A 16,632-nucleotide genomic window follows, 5' to 3' on the forward strand; every position below is an offset into this window, starting at 1 on the left:
TGATCCTGTCTGCGGAGCCTCTCGAGCTACAAGTTGACAATTCCGTCCGCGCGCTGACCACTGCGGCGTTCACACACGGATCCTACGAACGGATTTTTCTGTCTTTTTGGCCTTTTCTGTCGGCTGTTTACATACCGGATTTGTCTTTTTCGTGCATCTTTCATGAACGTTACAGAAAACGGGAATTAACGTGTAAATTTGAGCCTTTTTGTGCTCCACAGCGGCGCCCGTACTGAACAGACCCAGCTGTGCCAACGACGCGCGAGCCATTTTTGGGGTTCACATCAAAGATCCGTTCTGCGCGAGCCGTGCCTGCCGCCGCTTGTATCCCCAGCCTCCTAATTGTTTTCACGGATCCCGGCTCTCCGTGACGCCGCGGCACCCTGATGGTGCGGACGGTCGGCGCACGGTGGCTCGAGCTGCTGCTTGGACACGCCGCCCGGTGATTTTCAGCCTTCAGCACGCGGACACGGTGCACGATGACGGTGGCTGGGATGGTACGCGGTTAATCCGGGAGATGCTTTTCCACTCGAGTCGGATTTATGTCTTGTTTCTTCAGTGGAATCGTTTGCGTGACGATGACCTCCAACTGCGCTTTACCCCGAGCCGTGCTCGCCGCAACCCGAGAGAGAGGCACGCGCCCCCGGTTCAATGCGCACGAGAGGACGTCGTCCCCCCAAAATCGCTGAGCTAACTCGCAACCGGGAAGGCAGGGATAATATTAACCGACACGAGCGATAGGAGAAGAAAACGACAACAAGAGCAACAAGCGGCAGCGGTGATGGAGCTGTCCGAGGTCCGGTGCTCCAGCGCGAGCGAGGAGCTGTACACCATCAACAAGACCCCGAGCAGCAGCAACAACAGCAACAGCAGCGGCAGCGCGCGACCCAAACGGCTGCTGTGGCAGAACGCGGTGCGGCACATCACCGAGCAGCGCTTCATCCACGAGCAGGGCGGCGGAGGCGGAGGCGGAGGAGGGGTGAAGGGCATCGGGCCGGATGACCCCTACGACCCGAGCCAGGGCGCGCGGAAGCAGTCTGCGGGGCGGACGTCGGTGGGAGACCGGCACAACAACGGCGGGACCAAGGTATTCCCGGAGCGCGCCAGCAGCGACCTGGGCTTCTTGCAGATCGACTGTGCACCGAGCAACTCCGACTTCTTCCTGAATTGGGGCTACACGTACCGGGGCGTCATCTTCCCCACGCTGCGGAACGCCTTCAAGTCTCGCGACCTGGAGCGGCTGTACCAGCGCTACTTTCTGGGCCAGAGGCGCAAGTCGGTGGTGGTGATGAACATCCTGGACGTGGTGACCAAGCTCACCCTGCTGGTGCTGCACCTCACGCTGGCCTCCTCCCCGATGGACCCGATCAAAGGGACGCTCCTGGGCTTCTTCACGGGCATCGAAGTCGTCATTTGTGCCTTAGTGGTGGTGCGGAAGGACACCACGTCGCACAGCTACCTGCAGTACAGCGGCGTGGTCACCTGGGTGGCCATGGCCACGCAGATCCTGGCGGCCGGGCTGGGCTACGGGCTGCTGGGGGACGGGGTGGGATACGTGCTGTTCACCCTGTTCGCCACCTACAGCATGCTGCCGTTGCCGCTCACCTGGGCCATCCTGGCCGGCCTGTTCACCTCGGGGCTCCACATCCTGGTCCAGCTGCTCATCTCCCAGAATGCACAGCTCTCTACCAACCAGGTAAGCGCTCACCTGTGCTCCTCACCCCCCCCCCCCCCTCCTCCGCTTTAATGACCTCCTCTTTCTCCTTCATGCTCCACCCCTCCCCCTTATGTCTTCTTTGCTTGCCTCCTCTGTGCTCCTCTTGCCTCCTCTCCTCCTCCTTTTGTCTATCTCAGTCTTCTTCTACTCTCCCCCTCCTCCATCCTTCTCCTCCTCTTCTCCTCCTTTACTGACCTCCTCCTCTTCCTCCTTCATCTCCCTCCACCTCCCCCATTCCTCCTCTTATCCTCTTTCCACTTCTTCCCCTCCCTCCCTCTCCTCTTCAGAGCTGCAGCGATTAATCAGTTAATCGGCAGCTGTTTTGATAATCGATTAATCCCCGTGAGTAATCGATGTCTTTGCTCCTCTTTGACAGTGAACTGAATGTCTTCGGTTTGAGGACGTCACCTGATTTTGTGATGTCGTCCTCAAATGTGACATTTTTTAAACCGAACAGCTGATCGATTAATCGAGACAATAACTGATTAAATGACAATGAAAATATTCGTTTGTCGCAGCTCTCCTCCTCTTCCTCTACTGTATTCACCTCCTCACCCTCCATCGGCATTTCTTCCTGCCTCCTGCCCCCCCCACCCCCCCACCTCCTCCACCTCCTCCACCTCCTTGTTCCTCAGAGGAACTTCCAGACTTGCTGATGTTGTGTGCAGAGCTGCCCGACGCCTGCCGAGGTGTCCGCTGAAGCTCTCAGCTTTGAGGGGATGCAGCTTCTGATCCTAAAAGCTGAACCTGGCGGCGGTTTCTTTGCAGCTGACCCCGTCCTTCCTCCTCGGTGACTCGGCTTGTGTGACCCAGCGTCGGCTCGGTTGGCCTGTTTGTCGCTCTGAGGCTCAGATTTCTTGATTGGTCAGGTCTTGGCTTTATTTCTGTGGAAGGTTTCAGTTTTCAGGAGGAAACGAGGCAGCAGCCTGCTCTGACTGCTGAGGCTTCAGCACCAGGAGCTGTCCACCACACACACACACACACACACACACACACGCACACACACACACACACACACGCACACACACACACACACACACACAGAGGACCTGAAATGCACCAGCTCCAAATAGGTCCAGCACCCCCTACTGGTGAATATTATAATCAGAAATAATCAGCTTTCTTTCTTTCTTTCTTTCTTTCTTTCTTTCTTTCTTTCTTTCTTTCTTTCTTTCTTTCTTTCTTTCTTTCTTTCTTTCCTACAGCTGATTTAAATGTCCGCTGGCGTCAGATACAGCAGACATGCGTCCCTGTCCTTTTTTAATACTGCTGTCAGTGTAAAACCATGCAGAGTACGAGCTGTGTCTTCCAGGACGTTGGACTTATCATCAGATAGCTCAGGACTCGTTGTCTGTCTATGACGAGACGTCCAGGTGTGTTTTATTGATAAGCAGAGGAATGTTCACTGATTGTGTGTGTCACAGCTGAAGACTGAAGGCAGTAAGCTGTTTATTTAAGTTTCCGCCCCCTAAAATTGAGCTCTGACTGTTCATCTGACATGGATGCAAACACACAGAGATCAGAGTCGGCACTTCAGTCAGCCAATCACTTCTGTTACAAACCAACTGGACTGTTTAAGATTAGGGGAAACCTTATTGTGAAAACCTTTAGCTGCTGCTCAGTATCTCATGGACAGTCTGGGCATCCCCGTCTGTTCTGTAGCTGCTGCAGCCCAGTTTGAAGGCACTTTGTGAGATATTTGACGTATAGATTCGTGCACATGGTCGTGATGTGGATGATGATGCGCAGGTCTTCATCCATGAGCGCTCTGTCACTGAACTTCCACTCAGAGAGGAAGATAATGCTGAGACATGGTGAAGGTGTAATGCAGGAGACTGTTGTCCTCTGTCGTGACGTCCAGACTGAGATGCATCTGCAGAAACCTGATGGGTCACATTTCAGTCCACCTCCAGCTGTGGCTCGGATCCAAAACTGGCCTTGCATGTGTGTTTTTTGCTGTCCAGACTTTCTGAAGTCAGCCTGGATAATCTGGACGGAGCACAGGCTGATCTGAGCTGGCAGTGTGAACGAGGCCTTCCTGCTCCTCCCTCCAGTCTTTGCTTCTGGAGGCAGTGGCTGAAGTGTCAGACTCAGCTCGTGAAATGCATTAAAAACCCACAGTTTCCAGCAGTCACAGTTCCTCTGGTTGATTTATGGATGCAGAGCAAAAGCTTTTTAAACTCTACACCCGGAAAGGCTCCTGTTGTTTGTCTCAGGTGGGAGAAAAGCCTCCTTCCCATAATTCTCTCCCGGTTTGTGTCCTCACCTGCTGTGTGTGACGTCTCCACGAGCTAAATCAACAAAAGGCTCTCTGACTGGACCATGGAGGTGAACACTTGACAGCTTTCACTTCATGCTGTTGAAATGTTTTTGCTCCATGTTAATTAGGGTTTCTAAAAGTGTGTTGAAGGGATTACAGACCCAGCAGTGTGCACTCAAGGTTAATAAGACAATTACTCATCAGTCAACAGTTGTTTTTTATTTCCCTCTTCGACTCGTTGGTCCTGGTTGGTTTTAATGGAGCTTGTTTGTTGGAGTGTAAACACACGTCCTCCACATTTTACATCAACACCGTTTAAACTGTCGCCTCGATCTGCTCAGTGATGAGCAGATGGACGTCTCGATAGAAAAGTGGACTGGAGGTGTTTAATTTCACTGTGTGGTAAAAATCAAAGATGTGGTTTGAAGGAGCTTTTATTTTCTCAAGAGGAGCGTTAAATATTCTGAAGTGGAGCCTTCGTCTCATTTCAGTCTGAAGGTCTCAGACTCTTCACGTCAGCACTTAGATGTGTTCGCCTCCACCTCTGTCTCAGCGGCTCGAGCTGAGGATTTACAGGCTGTAAATGTGGACGATACAGAAACAGGAAATACAACAGAGCACAAAGAAACATGAACCAAACAGAACAACAGATCTTCTGTGAGTCTGTGCGAACGGCTTCAGTTTGTCCGTCAGACAGAAACACACCTGCTGAACCTGCGACGCGAGCAGAGCAGGTGTCCGGCGTCCTTCAGAACAGATGCACCGTCAGCACATTCACAGCAGAGACCTTCTGCCCGGAGAGCCATGATCTCAAACACTTTGACACGACTCTGCTGAATATTCTTTGTTGAAATGTGCCAAACTTACAAAATCTGTTAGTTTCAGTTTGATCTCAACGGCCTTACAGTAAATATCATATTAAAGAATCAGTTAATTCACGGTTCTGTGGCCCAAAACCCAAACTTTCAGCACATTTTATTGAAAATCCAATCAGAAAATATTCTGCATAATTTAGACATTTGATGGAACGCAGCTTTCCTTTTAATCAAACGTTCTGCTGACAGCCTGCAGCCTGACGGAGGCCACTCTCACGTTCGCTCTCACATCTGCTGACGGGAAAGTGAAACAGGATCTGCAGCTTTTGTCTGTTTCATTTTGTCAGACAAAACTTCACCAAATGATAAAATAAGAAAAGTAATCGCTGATAGAGAGAGTCGCTGATAGCGGCTCCTCAAAGGCGGAAACCCCTCAGAGGTTCGTTTGGTGTGACTGAGGATGAGCAGGTGGGCTGCAGGTGTGCAGGTTGAGTGGCAGCAGGCGGGAAAAGGAGGAGCCCCGCCCAGCCGAGCACAGACAGATGAAGGGCAGGCAGGTGAGGAACGCCCTCCAGCCTGAGCCTTGTGTGCAGATGACAGCAGACGAAAGCCCTCATCTGTCCGTGGCGTCTTCCTCGAAGCGGGACGCCGGCTGTGCACAGAGAACATGTGACTCATGACTTGTTCTCGTGGCGCTTGTTGACTCAGCTCAGACTCATGCGTGCAGGAAACACCAAAAATATCGTGGACGCCTCACGAGCTGCAGCCTAAATGCTGTGAAAAGACACGGAGCAACACGCCGCCTGGTCCGAGGGCTGGACGGACGGAGCCTCGTCCCTCTACCCGCGTCACGCTCCATCCCATCGTGCTTCAGTCCTGCGTTTCAGCTGACGCCGCTGACCTGTGCGTGGCCGCGTGGATGGCTGGAGACGTGATGCGGCTGACTGTACGCCGCACTGCGTGTCTCTTGTTGTGGAGCTCAGGGGGCTTTTCCCAGCTCCCCCTCGCATGGGTCAGCTGTGTCACTCCGCTGGCAACCGCCAGCCCGGCGAGCCTCGCAGAGGAAAGGTCAGAGGTCGAGGCTGCCGCTCGGAATCGGGAGCGTGACGCTTTGCTTTGGGGCGGATGATTGCAGCGTTTTATGATTTTAGCAGATCAATAAAACCTGATAGATTCAGCATAACAGCGATTCAGCTGTCGTCAGTCCATAAAAGCTTTTCCATCTGCTGCTCTGAACGCCTCCTAAAATGCTTGAAATACCACAGTCTGAGGTCCAAAGCCCAGGCGACACGTTTTTATGCACGTTGTGATGGTTAGTATGGACAAAACATGTGGACACGCATGAAGACTGGAGTCGAAACACACCGTCTGCGTTTCATTTTCAGTTGACGACGTAGAAATCAGTGAAGCTGATGAGCTCAGACATTTTGTCTTTGTGCTGCTTTCAGTTGAGTTTATTCTGTTTTTTTTTCACCATCGATCGAGACAATAATCAGAAAGATTGTTGTTGCACTTCAAAGTTATTTCAAAGTGAAGCAAGTAACTGCAGATTAAAGATTAAATTTTAATCTGTAATCTGAATTTCAGATCAGCCCAGTTTGAACCCAGATGCTGAGACCTTTCCGCCAAACCCACGACTGACATGAACAAACAGCCAATCAGCAAAGTCTGAGTCTGTTTTTCTAAGTTCATCAGCTTCCACTGAGTTAAGTCTGGACTCGTGTCATTATTAGCAGCATTAGCTCGCTGGCTGCTCTGTGGGCGTGAGGGATTACGTTAGCGTGGCGTGTTGATATTAGTCGACGTGGAGATGCTCAGAGATCAGGGCCTTACATGTTCAGGCGGACAACGCGGCGGCGGCGGAGGGGGATTAGGACGGCTCACGCCGCGCTCCTGGTGTGAAATTAAACATCCTCGACTCCAGCGCTGCTAATCTGCTCTCATTAATTGTGTTTGCTCAAGGATGTGGTGAACATATAACATACATATTAACTGCAGAGAGGAGGCCCGAGGAGGAGGACGGTGACTGTCAGTTCAATTAGAAAACGAAGCTCGGGATTAATCAGACGTCTCCCAACCACAAAGTTACACAGGGACGAAGAGCGTCACCAACACGCGAACGTTTGCCTCAGAAACATCATTTTAAAGGAATCGTTGCACCTCTTTAACAGGCAGTTTATGGTAGTTTCCAAAGAGCTTCAGCTCACAAGCATCGCGGTGATGAGATTGTGGATCTTAGCGTGCTGTTGCTAAAAGACTGATGGATGATGATGTCATGGTGTCGTCGGTGGGAACTGGTTGGTTGAAGCTTACGTGTCATATTTTATTTTGCAGGAAGAAAACAGGATTTTGATATGAAAATACAGACATTGATTTTTTTCTGTTGGCACATGTTAAACAGGTGACTGAACATGTGATCTAAAGGGATTAAAAAGGTCTTTTTGATTTCATCTCGACTTCAGCTAAACTTGAACGCAGCTAGCCGCGCTGCTAAAAGCACATCTGGTGCACTGACTCAGATGTGATTACATGAACCAGGCACTGTGCAGAAGTCTTTATAGGCACATCTGGGTTTTAGGTGGAAGCAGCCACCAAACCACCATCATCACCATCATGTTGATGTTCTTCCTGCCAGCCGTGATCGACCCGAACGTCTCCGCTGTCACTCTCAGATTCATCTATGACTTTTCAGAAGTATTATTTATTTATTTGGTAGCAGGAGTTATAAATACAGTTGAGAGTCGTCCACGGCTCCCTGATTGTTCCCGTCAGACTCTGAATAGCCTCCATCGATCCGGCTCCGGCTCTTTCCAGCCTCCCATGCTGGCCCCGCATCCTTTGTCTCCGGCCTGTCGAAGGCTTCGCTGTTTGTCGCTGCGTTTCCTTTAAAACCTTCACACCAACACGATCGGATCCCATCCTCCGGCTCTCAGTACAATGAGATCATATTGACCTGCTGTTGGCTTTTCTCTCCCCCTGAAAAGACTCCGAATAGACCTGATTCTGGTCCTCCATTGGCTGCTGTATTGATGGCTGCCTTTGTGCAGAGGGTATTTAGCCTTTTGCTAGCTGTTCAAGGAACAGACGTGTCAGTAAATAACCGATTAGGCTGTTCTGGTTTGTGTGGGAGTGTGTATGATAATGTGTGTGTTTGGTGTTAGGGGAGAGCTCTCATGCAGCTAAGAGCGTTATAAAACTGTCAATAGCTTCCTCCCTCTGTCACACACACACACACACACACACACACACACACACACACACACACACACACACACACACACACACGGCAGGAGCTTCACACCCACTGATTAGCCGTTCTTCAAGCTCACCGCAGTTTCCTCTTTCAAGGTCAAACTCGGCTTACCTGGAGCGCCGGCTGCACAGAGGAGATAGAGAACAAAGCCGACCCAATGTGTTTATCATGAGGAGGCCACATGCATGCGTTTTCCAGCGCTAGCCGCTAGCGTGCCCTGGAAATATGTGTGTGTGTTTCGGCTTTTAAGAAACTGATTCTCAGGGGGTTTTTGCAAACAGTGCTCCTGGCTGATGACGACACCGTTTGCTGGTTTCAGTGAAGAATTTTGCAGAACTTCCACAGCAGCACCTTCATGGACAGGAGACACGAATATTAAATAGGACAGCAAGTCCTCAGAGTGCTCAGAGAAACAGAAATCTGAACATCTGCAATTCAGCTGGACAAGTCAGTCTGATGGACTGTTTCTGTTTCCTAAATTCTTGTATTTCCAAAAACGTGCTGACACTTTGGTCTCCTCAGCCTCAGAGGACAAGCTGTGGAAAGACTCCTTAAAACACCTGTGACTCTCCAACATGCTTTTATTACCTATCGCTGGACTACTCCCTGTGGTCACTTGTTACTAGGCAGAATTTCTGCTTCCCTGAACCTTGAATGCAGTGAAAGGCGGCCATGTTTGTCCTGACACGGTTTCTGCTGGCTGGATTCGCTGTGACCTTTGAAGTCTGCTCGTCCTCCAGATGACGGCTCGCCTCGCCGTCGTCTATCTGCAGCTTAACTCTGAAGACGTTTCCTCTGCGAGCGGCCGACCGACTCAGCCTGATGAGAAGCGTTTTCCGAGGGAGGAGGGAATCTGTATGACTTTATCTCCTCCTCCTCCCCCCTGACCTCTCTTTCACCTTCTCCTCCTCCTTTATCTCGCCCGTTTCGTACGATTGATCTCGGACAATCTGGCTGTTACCAGACACTGCACTCAGCCACCCTTAATATTTAATGAAGGATCAGGGCCATCAGAGCAGCTTTTTGAGCTTTTAATGGCGGACTTTTCCACTGACATTTTGGTGCTGTGACCTCCCAGGCTTTGCAAAAATTGCTCCAGACGAAAAAGCTTTTGCCGTCCTTCATTCTCAGTCTTCTGTCATGAATGGCGTCAAAAGCAGGCCGCAAATACTATTCATCCATTTAGAAATCAGCAGTTATTACAATTTAACCATCCAAATGGGTTTTTTTAGGAGATGCTTCCGAAGGGGACGTATTGATGGACAAAGTGGTTTTTTAATAATCAGGCAATATTATGAAAGCTTCCTCCAAATATTCATTTTGTACCTAGAAAACTTACTGTGTTACACTGAGCTGTCCAGCAGTGTCCTGAGCTCTCACTGTCCTCGACCGCAGAGAGCCTTTATTAGAAACAGGCCTGTATTGGAGACGGACTCGCCAGTTTTATCACATTTTAGTGAGACGTTGTTTAAATTTGCTGCTGTTTGCTCTTAATACAGTCAACATCTCCTTCACATTAAAAGTAAAAGCCATTTTAAGTACCTGGAAGTGTTTTCTGATGAAAGAAATCTGACCCAGATCCGACGACACAGTTTAACAGAGCGACAGTCACTTTCATGCAGGGCGTTAAAAGACACTGATGTGGACGACGCAGGGACAGTTTGGCCATTTTCAGTCTTTTTAGAGGCGAAAAGAATGAAGCACTTGATTTAATCTTTGGCTCACTGCCATCTCAAACTTCACCGACAGGATTTTGGCGTCGGCCGCCGTTTGTTTATTCCTCCGGCCTCGTCCTCGTCCTCGGCCAGCCCACATGAAACAGTGTGTGTGGGAGAGTTACAGCCTCTGAGTCTGGGCTCTAAAACCATAAAAAGACGCCTCACAGCGGCTCGTTTCCTGCTCTGTCTGCTCTCTGCTTCGGGCTCTTTTAGTGCCAGAGGAGTGTCCTGACCTGAGTAATCGGTCCCCAAACCGCCTTCAGGGAATATGGGAGCTGTTTTCCACCTTCTCTCACTGAAGTTTATCCTTTGCTGCTTTTGCTCAAACGTCATATCATCGAGTCCAAACTTCCTGAAGCTGTTGCGGTCCAGCGCGTTCAGCAGTGATGATCGACCTCCAGAGTTTCCTGCGAGTCACTCAGTTTTTCTTGCCAAACGCTGACTCAACGCTCAGCACCTCCTCGACCTCCATTATCAGCTGGCCGGCCGGCCCTTCATCTCAATGAAGTGATGTTTCTGGGCTCAAACAGAGCGCTGGACGCAGGACACGAGGTGACGTTCAAAAGCAAGGGAAAGGAAAGCTGCAGGCCAGGATGAGGTGATAAAATAAACCGTCATTAAATCATTAATTAAGTGATATTTACTCCCAGCAGTCTTTACAAATGCACATAACAATAACTGACAGCTATTTTAAAAAGCTATTCATCATTTTCCTCATTGTTCAAGCAAAAATGTAATTTTTTAATCAGATTATTTCAGAGGATTTGCTGCTTTTCTTTCTCTTGCATGATAATAAGCTGAATATCTTTCGTTTTTTTGGCTGTTGGTTAGACAAAACAAGACATCTGATGCGTTTCAGTGTTTAATAAAAGCTGAAAAACAAACTAAATGCATATTTGAATTGTTTTTTAATGCGTGATCAGCTCAGTTGGCCTGATACTGAGGACCGTGGACGTTTCCAAAGGTTTCAGCCAGCAGATGATGAGTCGCTGCGTTGATGAAGTGCAGCGGTGACCTGAGGCCGGGTCAGGAGGTTAAATGACAGCAGCTCTGTCTTAATGGACAGTGGTGGGACGTCTCACCCTGCGAGGCCTCCTGAGGTCAAACACAGCAAACAGAATAATGATCAGGAGCAGGTGAGGCGCTGACTGAGGGTGACACCTGATTGGGATCATGACTTCGGGGAGACGTGAAGCGTCCCAGAGACCCATCCGTCTTCACAGAGTCTCCGAGACGTCTCCCGGTCCAGAGTCTCCTGCTGTGAAAAGATCAGTCTACAAAACCGGGACTTAGATTTAAGCTAGAAATAGGTAACGTTCACTCACTGGCCGCTTTGTTAGGTACCTTTCCAGTACCAGATATCCCTCCAGGACAACATCCCTTAGAATTTGTGCTGCATGTTGACTGCAGAGCATCACAGAGCCGCTGCAGACCTGTCGCTCCACGCTCGTGCTGAGGATCCCCCAATCCACCGCGTCCCAGAGGAGCTGAGATCTGAGTCGGCTGAACTCGCTGTCATGTCGGAGGAGGCAGCAGGAGATGACGCGTGATGGACTGTGGACGTGGAGGGACACAGTGCTCTGGCAGGCTGCAGCTTTAAAAACATGCTGGACGTGTTTGGTTTTTGAGAGCAGCACTTTGTCCTCCTCAATCGACTGTTTGGTCTGAATGGCTTCGATGGATTCGATGGACAATGGATTCGATATTTGCATTAAGGAGCAGGTGTGCAGGAGTACCTAATAAAGTGGCAACTGAGTGTACAACCATTGTTTTAACAGCATGTCAGCGTGCAGGGAGACCTGCCTCAGCCTCTGCCCTCATCAGACAGACCTGACGCGCCCTCATATCAAGGCTTTTATTTTGACAGGTGCCTTTAAAGGTGCTGCAAGAAGGTTGTAACGCCTTATTCCTGCAAACAGCTGCGTTTAAATACACACTACACTGCCGCTTCTGTCCACAGGGGGCGCCAAATCAACACAACGTGAAAGCTCCCTGTCGCTGCTTTACTATGAGCTGAAACGTTCATTTCTAAAGATCGTCTGTATTTTCAACCTCTTCTGTCAGTTATTTACTATTCAGTCATTTACGCTCTTAATAGACACCTAAAAAGGGTAAAGCTGATAAAAAAGAAAAAATAAATAGCTGTTTTCTAATTTAGTTTCTTGTTTGACTGTCGTTGATCCTGAAGCGCGTTTTATTGTACTTAATGTCCTTTTTCAGTGTTTTGGTTGTAGTGAACGCACACTGTTTGCTCATTGTTGTCTATTCAAATAAATATTTGAAGGATCTAAGGGACGCTGAGGATTTTTCTCCTCCACTCGTCTTCTGTGTCGGCTGAGCGTCATTTTCCAAACAGCCTGAGATGGTTTCCTGCTCATCATCCTTACCTCCTCGTGTTTTCACCCCACAGCCTGAAGTGGGTTTGATGCAGCAGCATTTGCCCTGTTTGAGTCTGCGAACATATTGAGTGGGGTTTTAAGCTTAAAGCGAGGGTGATTTTCGGCTTATTCCTCACATTGAGGATGATTTCAGACGGGATTACCTCCCAGCTGTAATCTATTCATAGTGCCGGACGGCAGCCAGCGGCGTTCACCGCTCTCCTCTGGGGTCAGCGTTTAATGAGATTACTTTTGGATTACTGTTATCTGTTTGAAACGCGGAAAAACAGCAGGTAGAAAAACGGCCTCGTGGTGAAAATGTTTGACCACAAACATTTTACTGAAAATGCTCCAGATGTCAAGTGTTCGATGTGTTCTTCTGTTGATGTGTGAAAGATTGGAGGGAGAGGGAGCTTTAAGTGTCAGCATCCTGCTGATTAGCTCACAGAGGATCGTCTGACATGCAAATAATGAACATCCAGAAGTTTGAACCGATTCTACTGAAGTTGTTTGATTTGCTTTTAGTTGTACGGTGGCCACCAGGGACAAACTCTGTGGCAGACACAGACCTTAAAAAAAAAAGACCTTAATAGAAGCTTTTAAGTGCTGCCTCAAACATCTGCTGTCGGCGCCTTGTATTGATTTATCCATCAAAGACAAATGTGTGGCCTTTCTTCTGATCCTGAATCTGTTTCCTGCGTTTGAGGAAGAAAACGAAACAGCCTCAGAAAGCTCCTCAGGCTTCACGTTCAGGTCTCACACGAGTCCAGATCCTCTCTTAGGTCGCTTTCACACCAGAGCTGTTTGTTCCGCTTTAAACAGAGTTCGTTTCCTCGGATAGTCCGCTTCGTTTGGGCAGGTGTGAAAGCTCGTCTGAACTCTGGTGCGGACCAAACAAGCGAACTCTGGTCTGCCTGAAAACGTGGTTCTGTTTGTCTGCAGTGTGAAAGCTCACCGGACCAAACACACGACCAAATGTACGCATACTAAACGCATGCTAAAACACAACGTATCTCCTCTGTATTTATAATATAGCTTGATTCTGCATCTCTGTTTACAGCTCATTAGTCCTTACGTGAATGTTTACTGTTGCTATGGCAACAAGTGACCGCTGACATTAGCAGTTTAGCTCAAACAATAACCCATAAATTGACAATTTGGCATATTTAAACAAAATCAAATCACAGCTACCAACAGTCACAGTCCTTAAACTCTGAGCTCATCTGTTGTCACGTTAGATCGTCAAAGTTAGAAAAATAACAGAATCAGTCCCTGACGAGCTACGATAGCGTTACAGGAACAGTTGCGTTCACTGTTGTTTTTCCGGGCCGGGGGAGAGGGATTTCCCCTCCTGCTTTGTCCAATCGACGAGGGCCCTTTCAACCACGTGATGCTGCTCAGAAAGTTCGGTGCGCTTTAGAAATCACAGTGCGAAAGCAGAACCGAAACTAGTGATAAATGCAACAATGCTGCGACTTTCAGCTCCCCAATCGAGCCGAGTCCACTTGGTCAGGTGTGAAAACGACCTGAGACGCTCATGTTCAGCCACTCTCAGAGTAAATGAAACCATCTAAGTTTCCACTGAGGGATGAACAGAACTCCTTCTTCACTGCAGCTCTCTTCATTCAGATGTTAAATGTTTAATCGTAGATGTTTTAAAATATGACATCAGCGTGCATGTTTGTCTGCTTCAGTGTCAGTGTCATGCTGAGCAGGTGACAGGTACGCTGCTCACGTTACGACCAATCAGGTTCCTGGATGGCCACCCACACAGAGGAGATGCACAAAAGTCAAGTTTTAGAGTCGTGCACTCTGAGGCTGAGCTGAACAGGACGCAGTAAAAAAACATTCAGGTTTATTTTCTGATACTGATCCGTTAAAACAAGCCTGGATCGTCTCTGATGTCTGCAGGAAAACATGATCCTGATGGGTTTCACTTTCTTTTCAACATAAAACTATTCATTTTTTGTGAGCTCTGCCCGTCGACAGGAGACAGAATAAAGTCATCAGTGCATTAATATCGAGAAAATGGCAGAAATCAGTGGGAAATTCGTGACCTATCAGAGTTCACCTCATGGAAATGTGATCTGTTTGAAAAGCTCTCTGCAGTGCCGCCATGCTTTCGGCAGTTCGCTGCTTCTGCCTTCAGCAGTATTTTGGCTTCGTTGGGAAAGCAGTGGAAGCCTCGCAGAGGAAGGCGAATGCAAACGGAGCAGTTTGAAGCCGCCTGGCTCGCGCTGAATGTGCCGCTGGCCAGTTCAGGTCGACACCCTTTATTACACAACAACGACTCTCTGTCGTGTCTGATGAGACGGTGGCAGCAGGAAAACCATTAGCTTTTAGCGAGTGTCAGCGTCATCACAGCCAGATGTTTCATAACCAGGGACACATGAAATGTTTTCATTTTATTTATTTAACCAGGAAGTCCCTTCAGATTAAGACCTGGTCAAGCTCTGTGTCACTGTTATGACTTACCTTGATTTTTCAGACATTTAGTTGGATTAGCCAAAAACAGACATTAGCATTCAGTTATTGAACAATTTCTTTTGAGTTTACAGTAAATTCACCACGTAATTATATCTGTAAATAATGCAAAATGTTATTACGTGTGATAGATGATTTTATTCTTATTGTTTAACTACTTATTCTGAGTTGTTATTGGAGGCAGAATTTAAGGCAAAAAGCACATTTTAAACTTCACCTTGAAATCGCAGTGACAGCTAGCCAGAGCGCTGCTGACAGACAGGGAAACGTTAGAAGTACTTTTCTAAAGGTGAAGTTATTACAGGTCAGCAAACACACTTTTTACACACGGCAGCACGATGGGTGTCAGTTCAATACTCACTCCTTTGAGCTCTGCTTTGGTCTCCACCAGCGGCTGAATGAGCAGGTGGTGCTCGGTGGGAAACAGCTGACTGAAGGAAATGTGCTGTAAAAGCAAAAGAGTGAGCTGACAGAGGCTGAGAGGCTCTGTGACCTCTGTGACCTGCCGTCTGTATTCCTGTCTGTCGGTCTGTTGCAGGACATTGGTACACGAGTACGCAGTAGTTAGTACTGCATTATTATATGAGTACGCAGTAGTCAGTACTGCAGTATAACTTGAGAACTCAATATTCTTTAATGCAGTATAACATTACGCAGTAGTCACACTCTAGTCATCTTTGAGTTCAGCTGCACTCATGTACAGTTTCATGAGTGCATCTATTACACACACACGCACACACACAAGCACACACACACACACACACGCACACACACACACACACACACACACACACACACACACGCACACACACACACACGCACACACACACAAACACAGCCGGTAATGAAGCGTTGAGCTGCATGTTGTGATGGAGCGAGCCGGATGTTATTTCACCGCACACACACTCTGTGTTTTCAGTGTTGCTGTTCTGCGTGTGTGTCTCTGCCCACCGTGAGGTGAAAGCAGCAGAGAAAGCAGCTCGTCGACTGGCTGCCTGCGTCAAAGCCGCGTCCTCGGCTGCAAGTCCTGGTACAGTGAGCGCGGCTGATCAGAGAACTGTGAGCCTCGTCGCAGATAAGCTGCGACGCTGTGGACCGCACGTACCAGCCGCACGCATCAGCACTCAGTATTCTGTGCCTTCAGGCAGCAATCCACCAGCCTGGTTTACAGCCACGCAGACAGCTGATGGAGCTCGCCGCAACGGCCGCTTTCAGCTTCTCGCTGTGAGGAAAAATAAGACGCTGAATCCGTAAGGTGACATTAAGAAGACGAGCACGCCGCTGAGCTGCAGGCTGAGCTGAGGGGAAATGTCAGGATCACATGCTCAGGAGAAGCTTCGCCAAAGGCCGCAGCAGGGGAGGAGCGCCGACGCCGGAGCTAATGCTGAATGCAGAGGAGCTCTGTCAGAGGTCGGAGGTCGCTGTTCTGAAGCCGCTGCTGTGATCTGATAATGCAGCGCTGCGCTGAGGGAGGCATTTTCCTGAAGTCACCTCTGCGCGTGGAGCCTCATGCACGTCACTCTCATTCTGAATTTAGAGCACAAACACCGTTTGTCTGCAGATTCAGGCCTGAGTTCCTGCATGTGGGAAATCCTCAGTGACCCGTGGAGGCCGAGGTTTCCTCAGAGCACGTGTTTGAGATTCAGAGCTGCATGTCACTGCTTGATGGAAACCTTGTACCTCCTTAGCTCCAGGAAAGCTAGAGCTAAAGCTAAATGGACGCAGTTACTTGCCGTCGGTTTGTCCCGCAGACACCAACGTGTCTTGGCATGTCGTTAAATTGACGCTGCCTGTTCGGAGGAGGCTTCTTCCTCAGCAGCTCACCACGTGCGGCTCATACAGCGACCAGACGACGTGCAAAGTCAGTCCAACGCTTCACCGTGGCGCCGCTTCTGATCACACGCTCTGAACATATTGGCGAAGGTCTCAGCTTTCACGGCTGCTTGTTACACGCGAGCGGCTGTAACACACACGTCCTGCTGCAGACGCTCAGTTGTCATCACAGTC

At 49.0% G+C, this 16,632-nt stretch overlaps 1 protein-coding gene across 2 annotated transcripts in view; it reads left to right on the plus strand.

The window, feature by feature from the left end:
• Positions 1–239: 239 nt before the first annotated feature.
• adcy8 (adenylate cyclase 8 (brain)) overlaps positions 240–16,632 on the plus strand; it is a 68,909-nt gene continuing 52,516 nt past the window's right edge. For both annotated transcript variants that reach the window (XM_070973646.1, XM_070973647.1), the window contains exon 1: positions 240–1,696. In XM_070973646.1, the coding sequence (XP_070829747.1) occupies positions 782–1,696 (915 nt within the window). In that variant the 5' untranslated portion in view covers positions 240–781. The remainder of the gene's footprint in view (positions 1,697–16,632) is intronic.

This window comes from Chaetodon trifascialis, chromosome 11 (genome assembly GCF_039877785.1).
Source record: "Chaetodon trifascialis isolate fChaTrf1 chromosome 11, fChaTrf1.hap1, whole genome shotgun sequence".
Lineage (NCBI taxonomy): Eukaryota > Metazoa > Chordata > Actinopteri > Chaetodontiformes > Chaetodontidae > Chaetodon > Chaetodon trifascialis.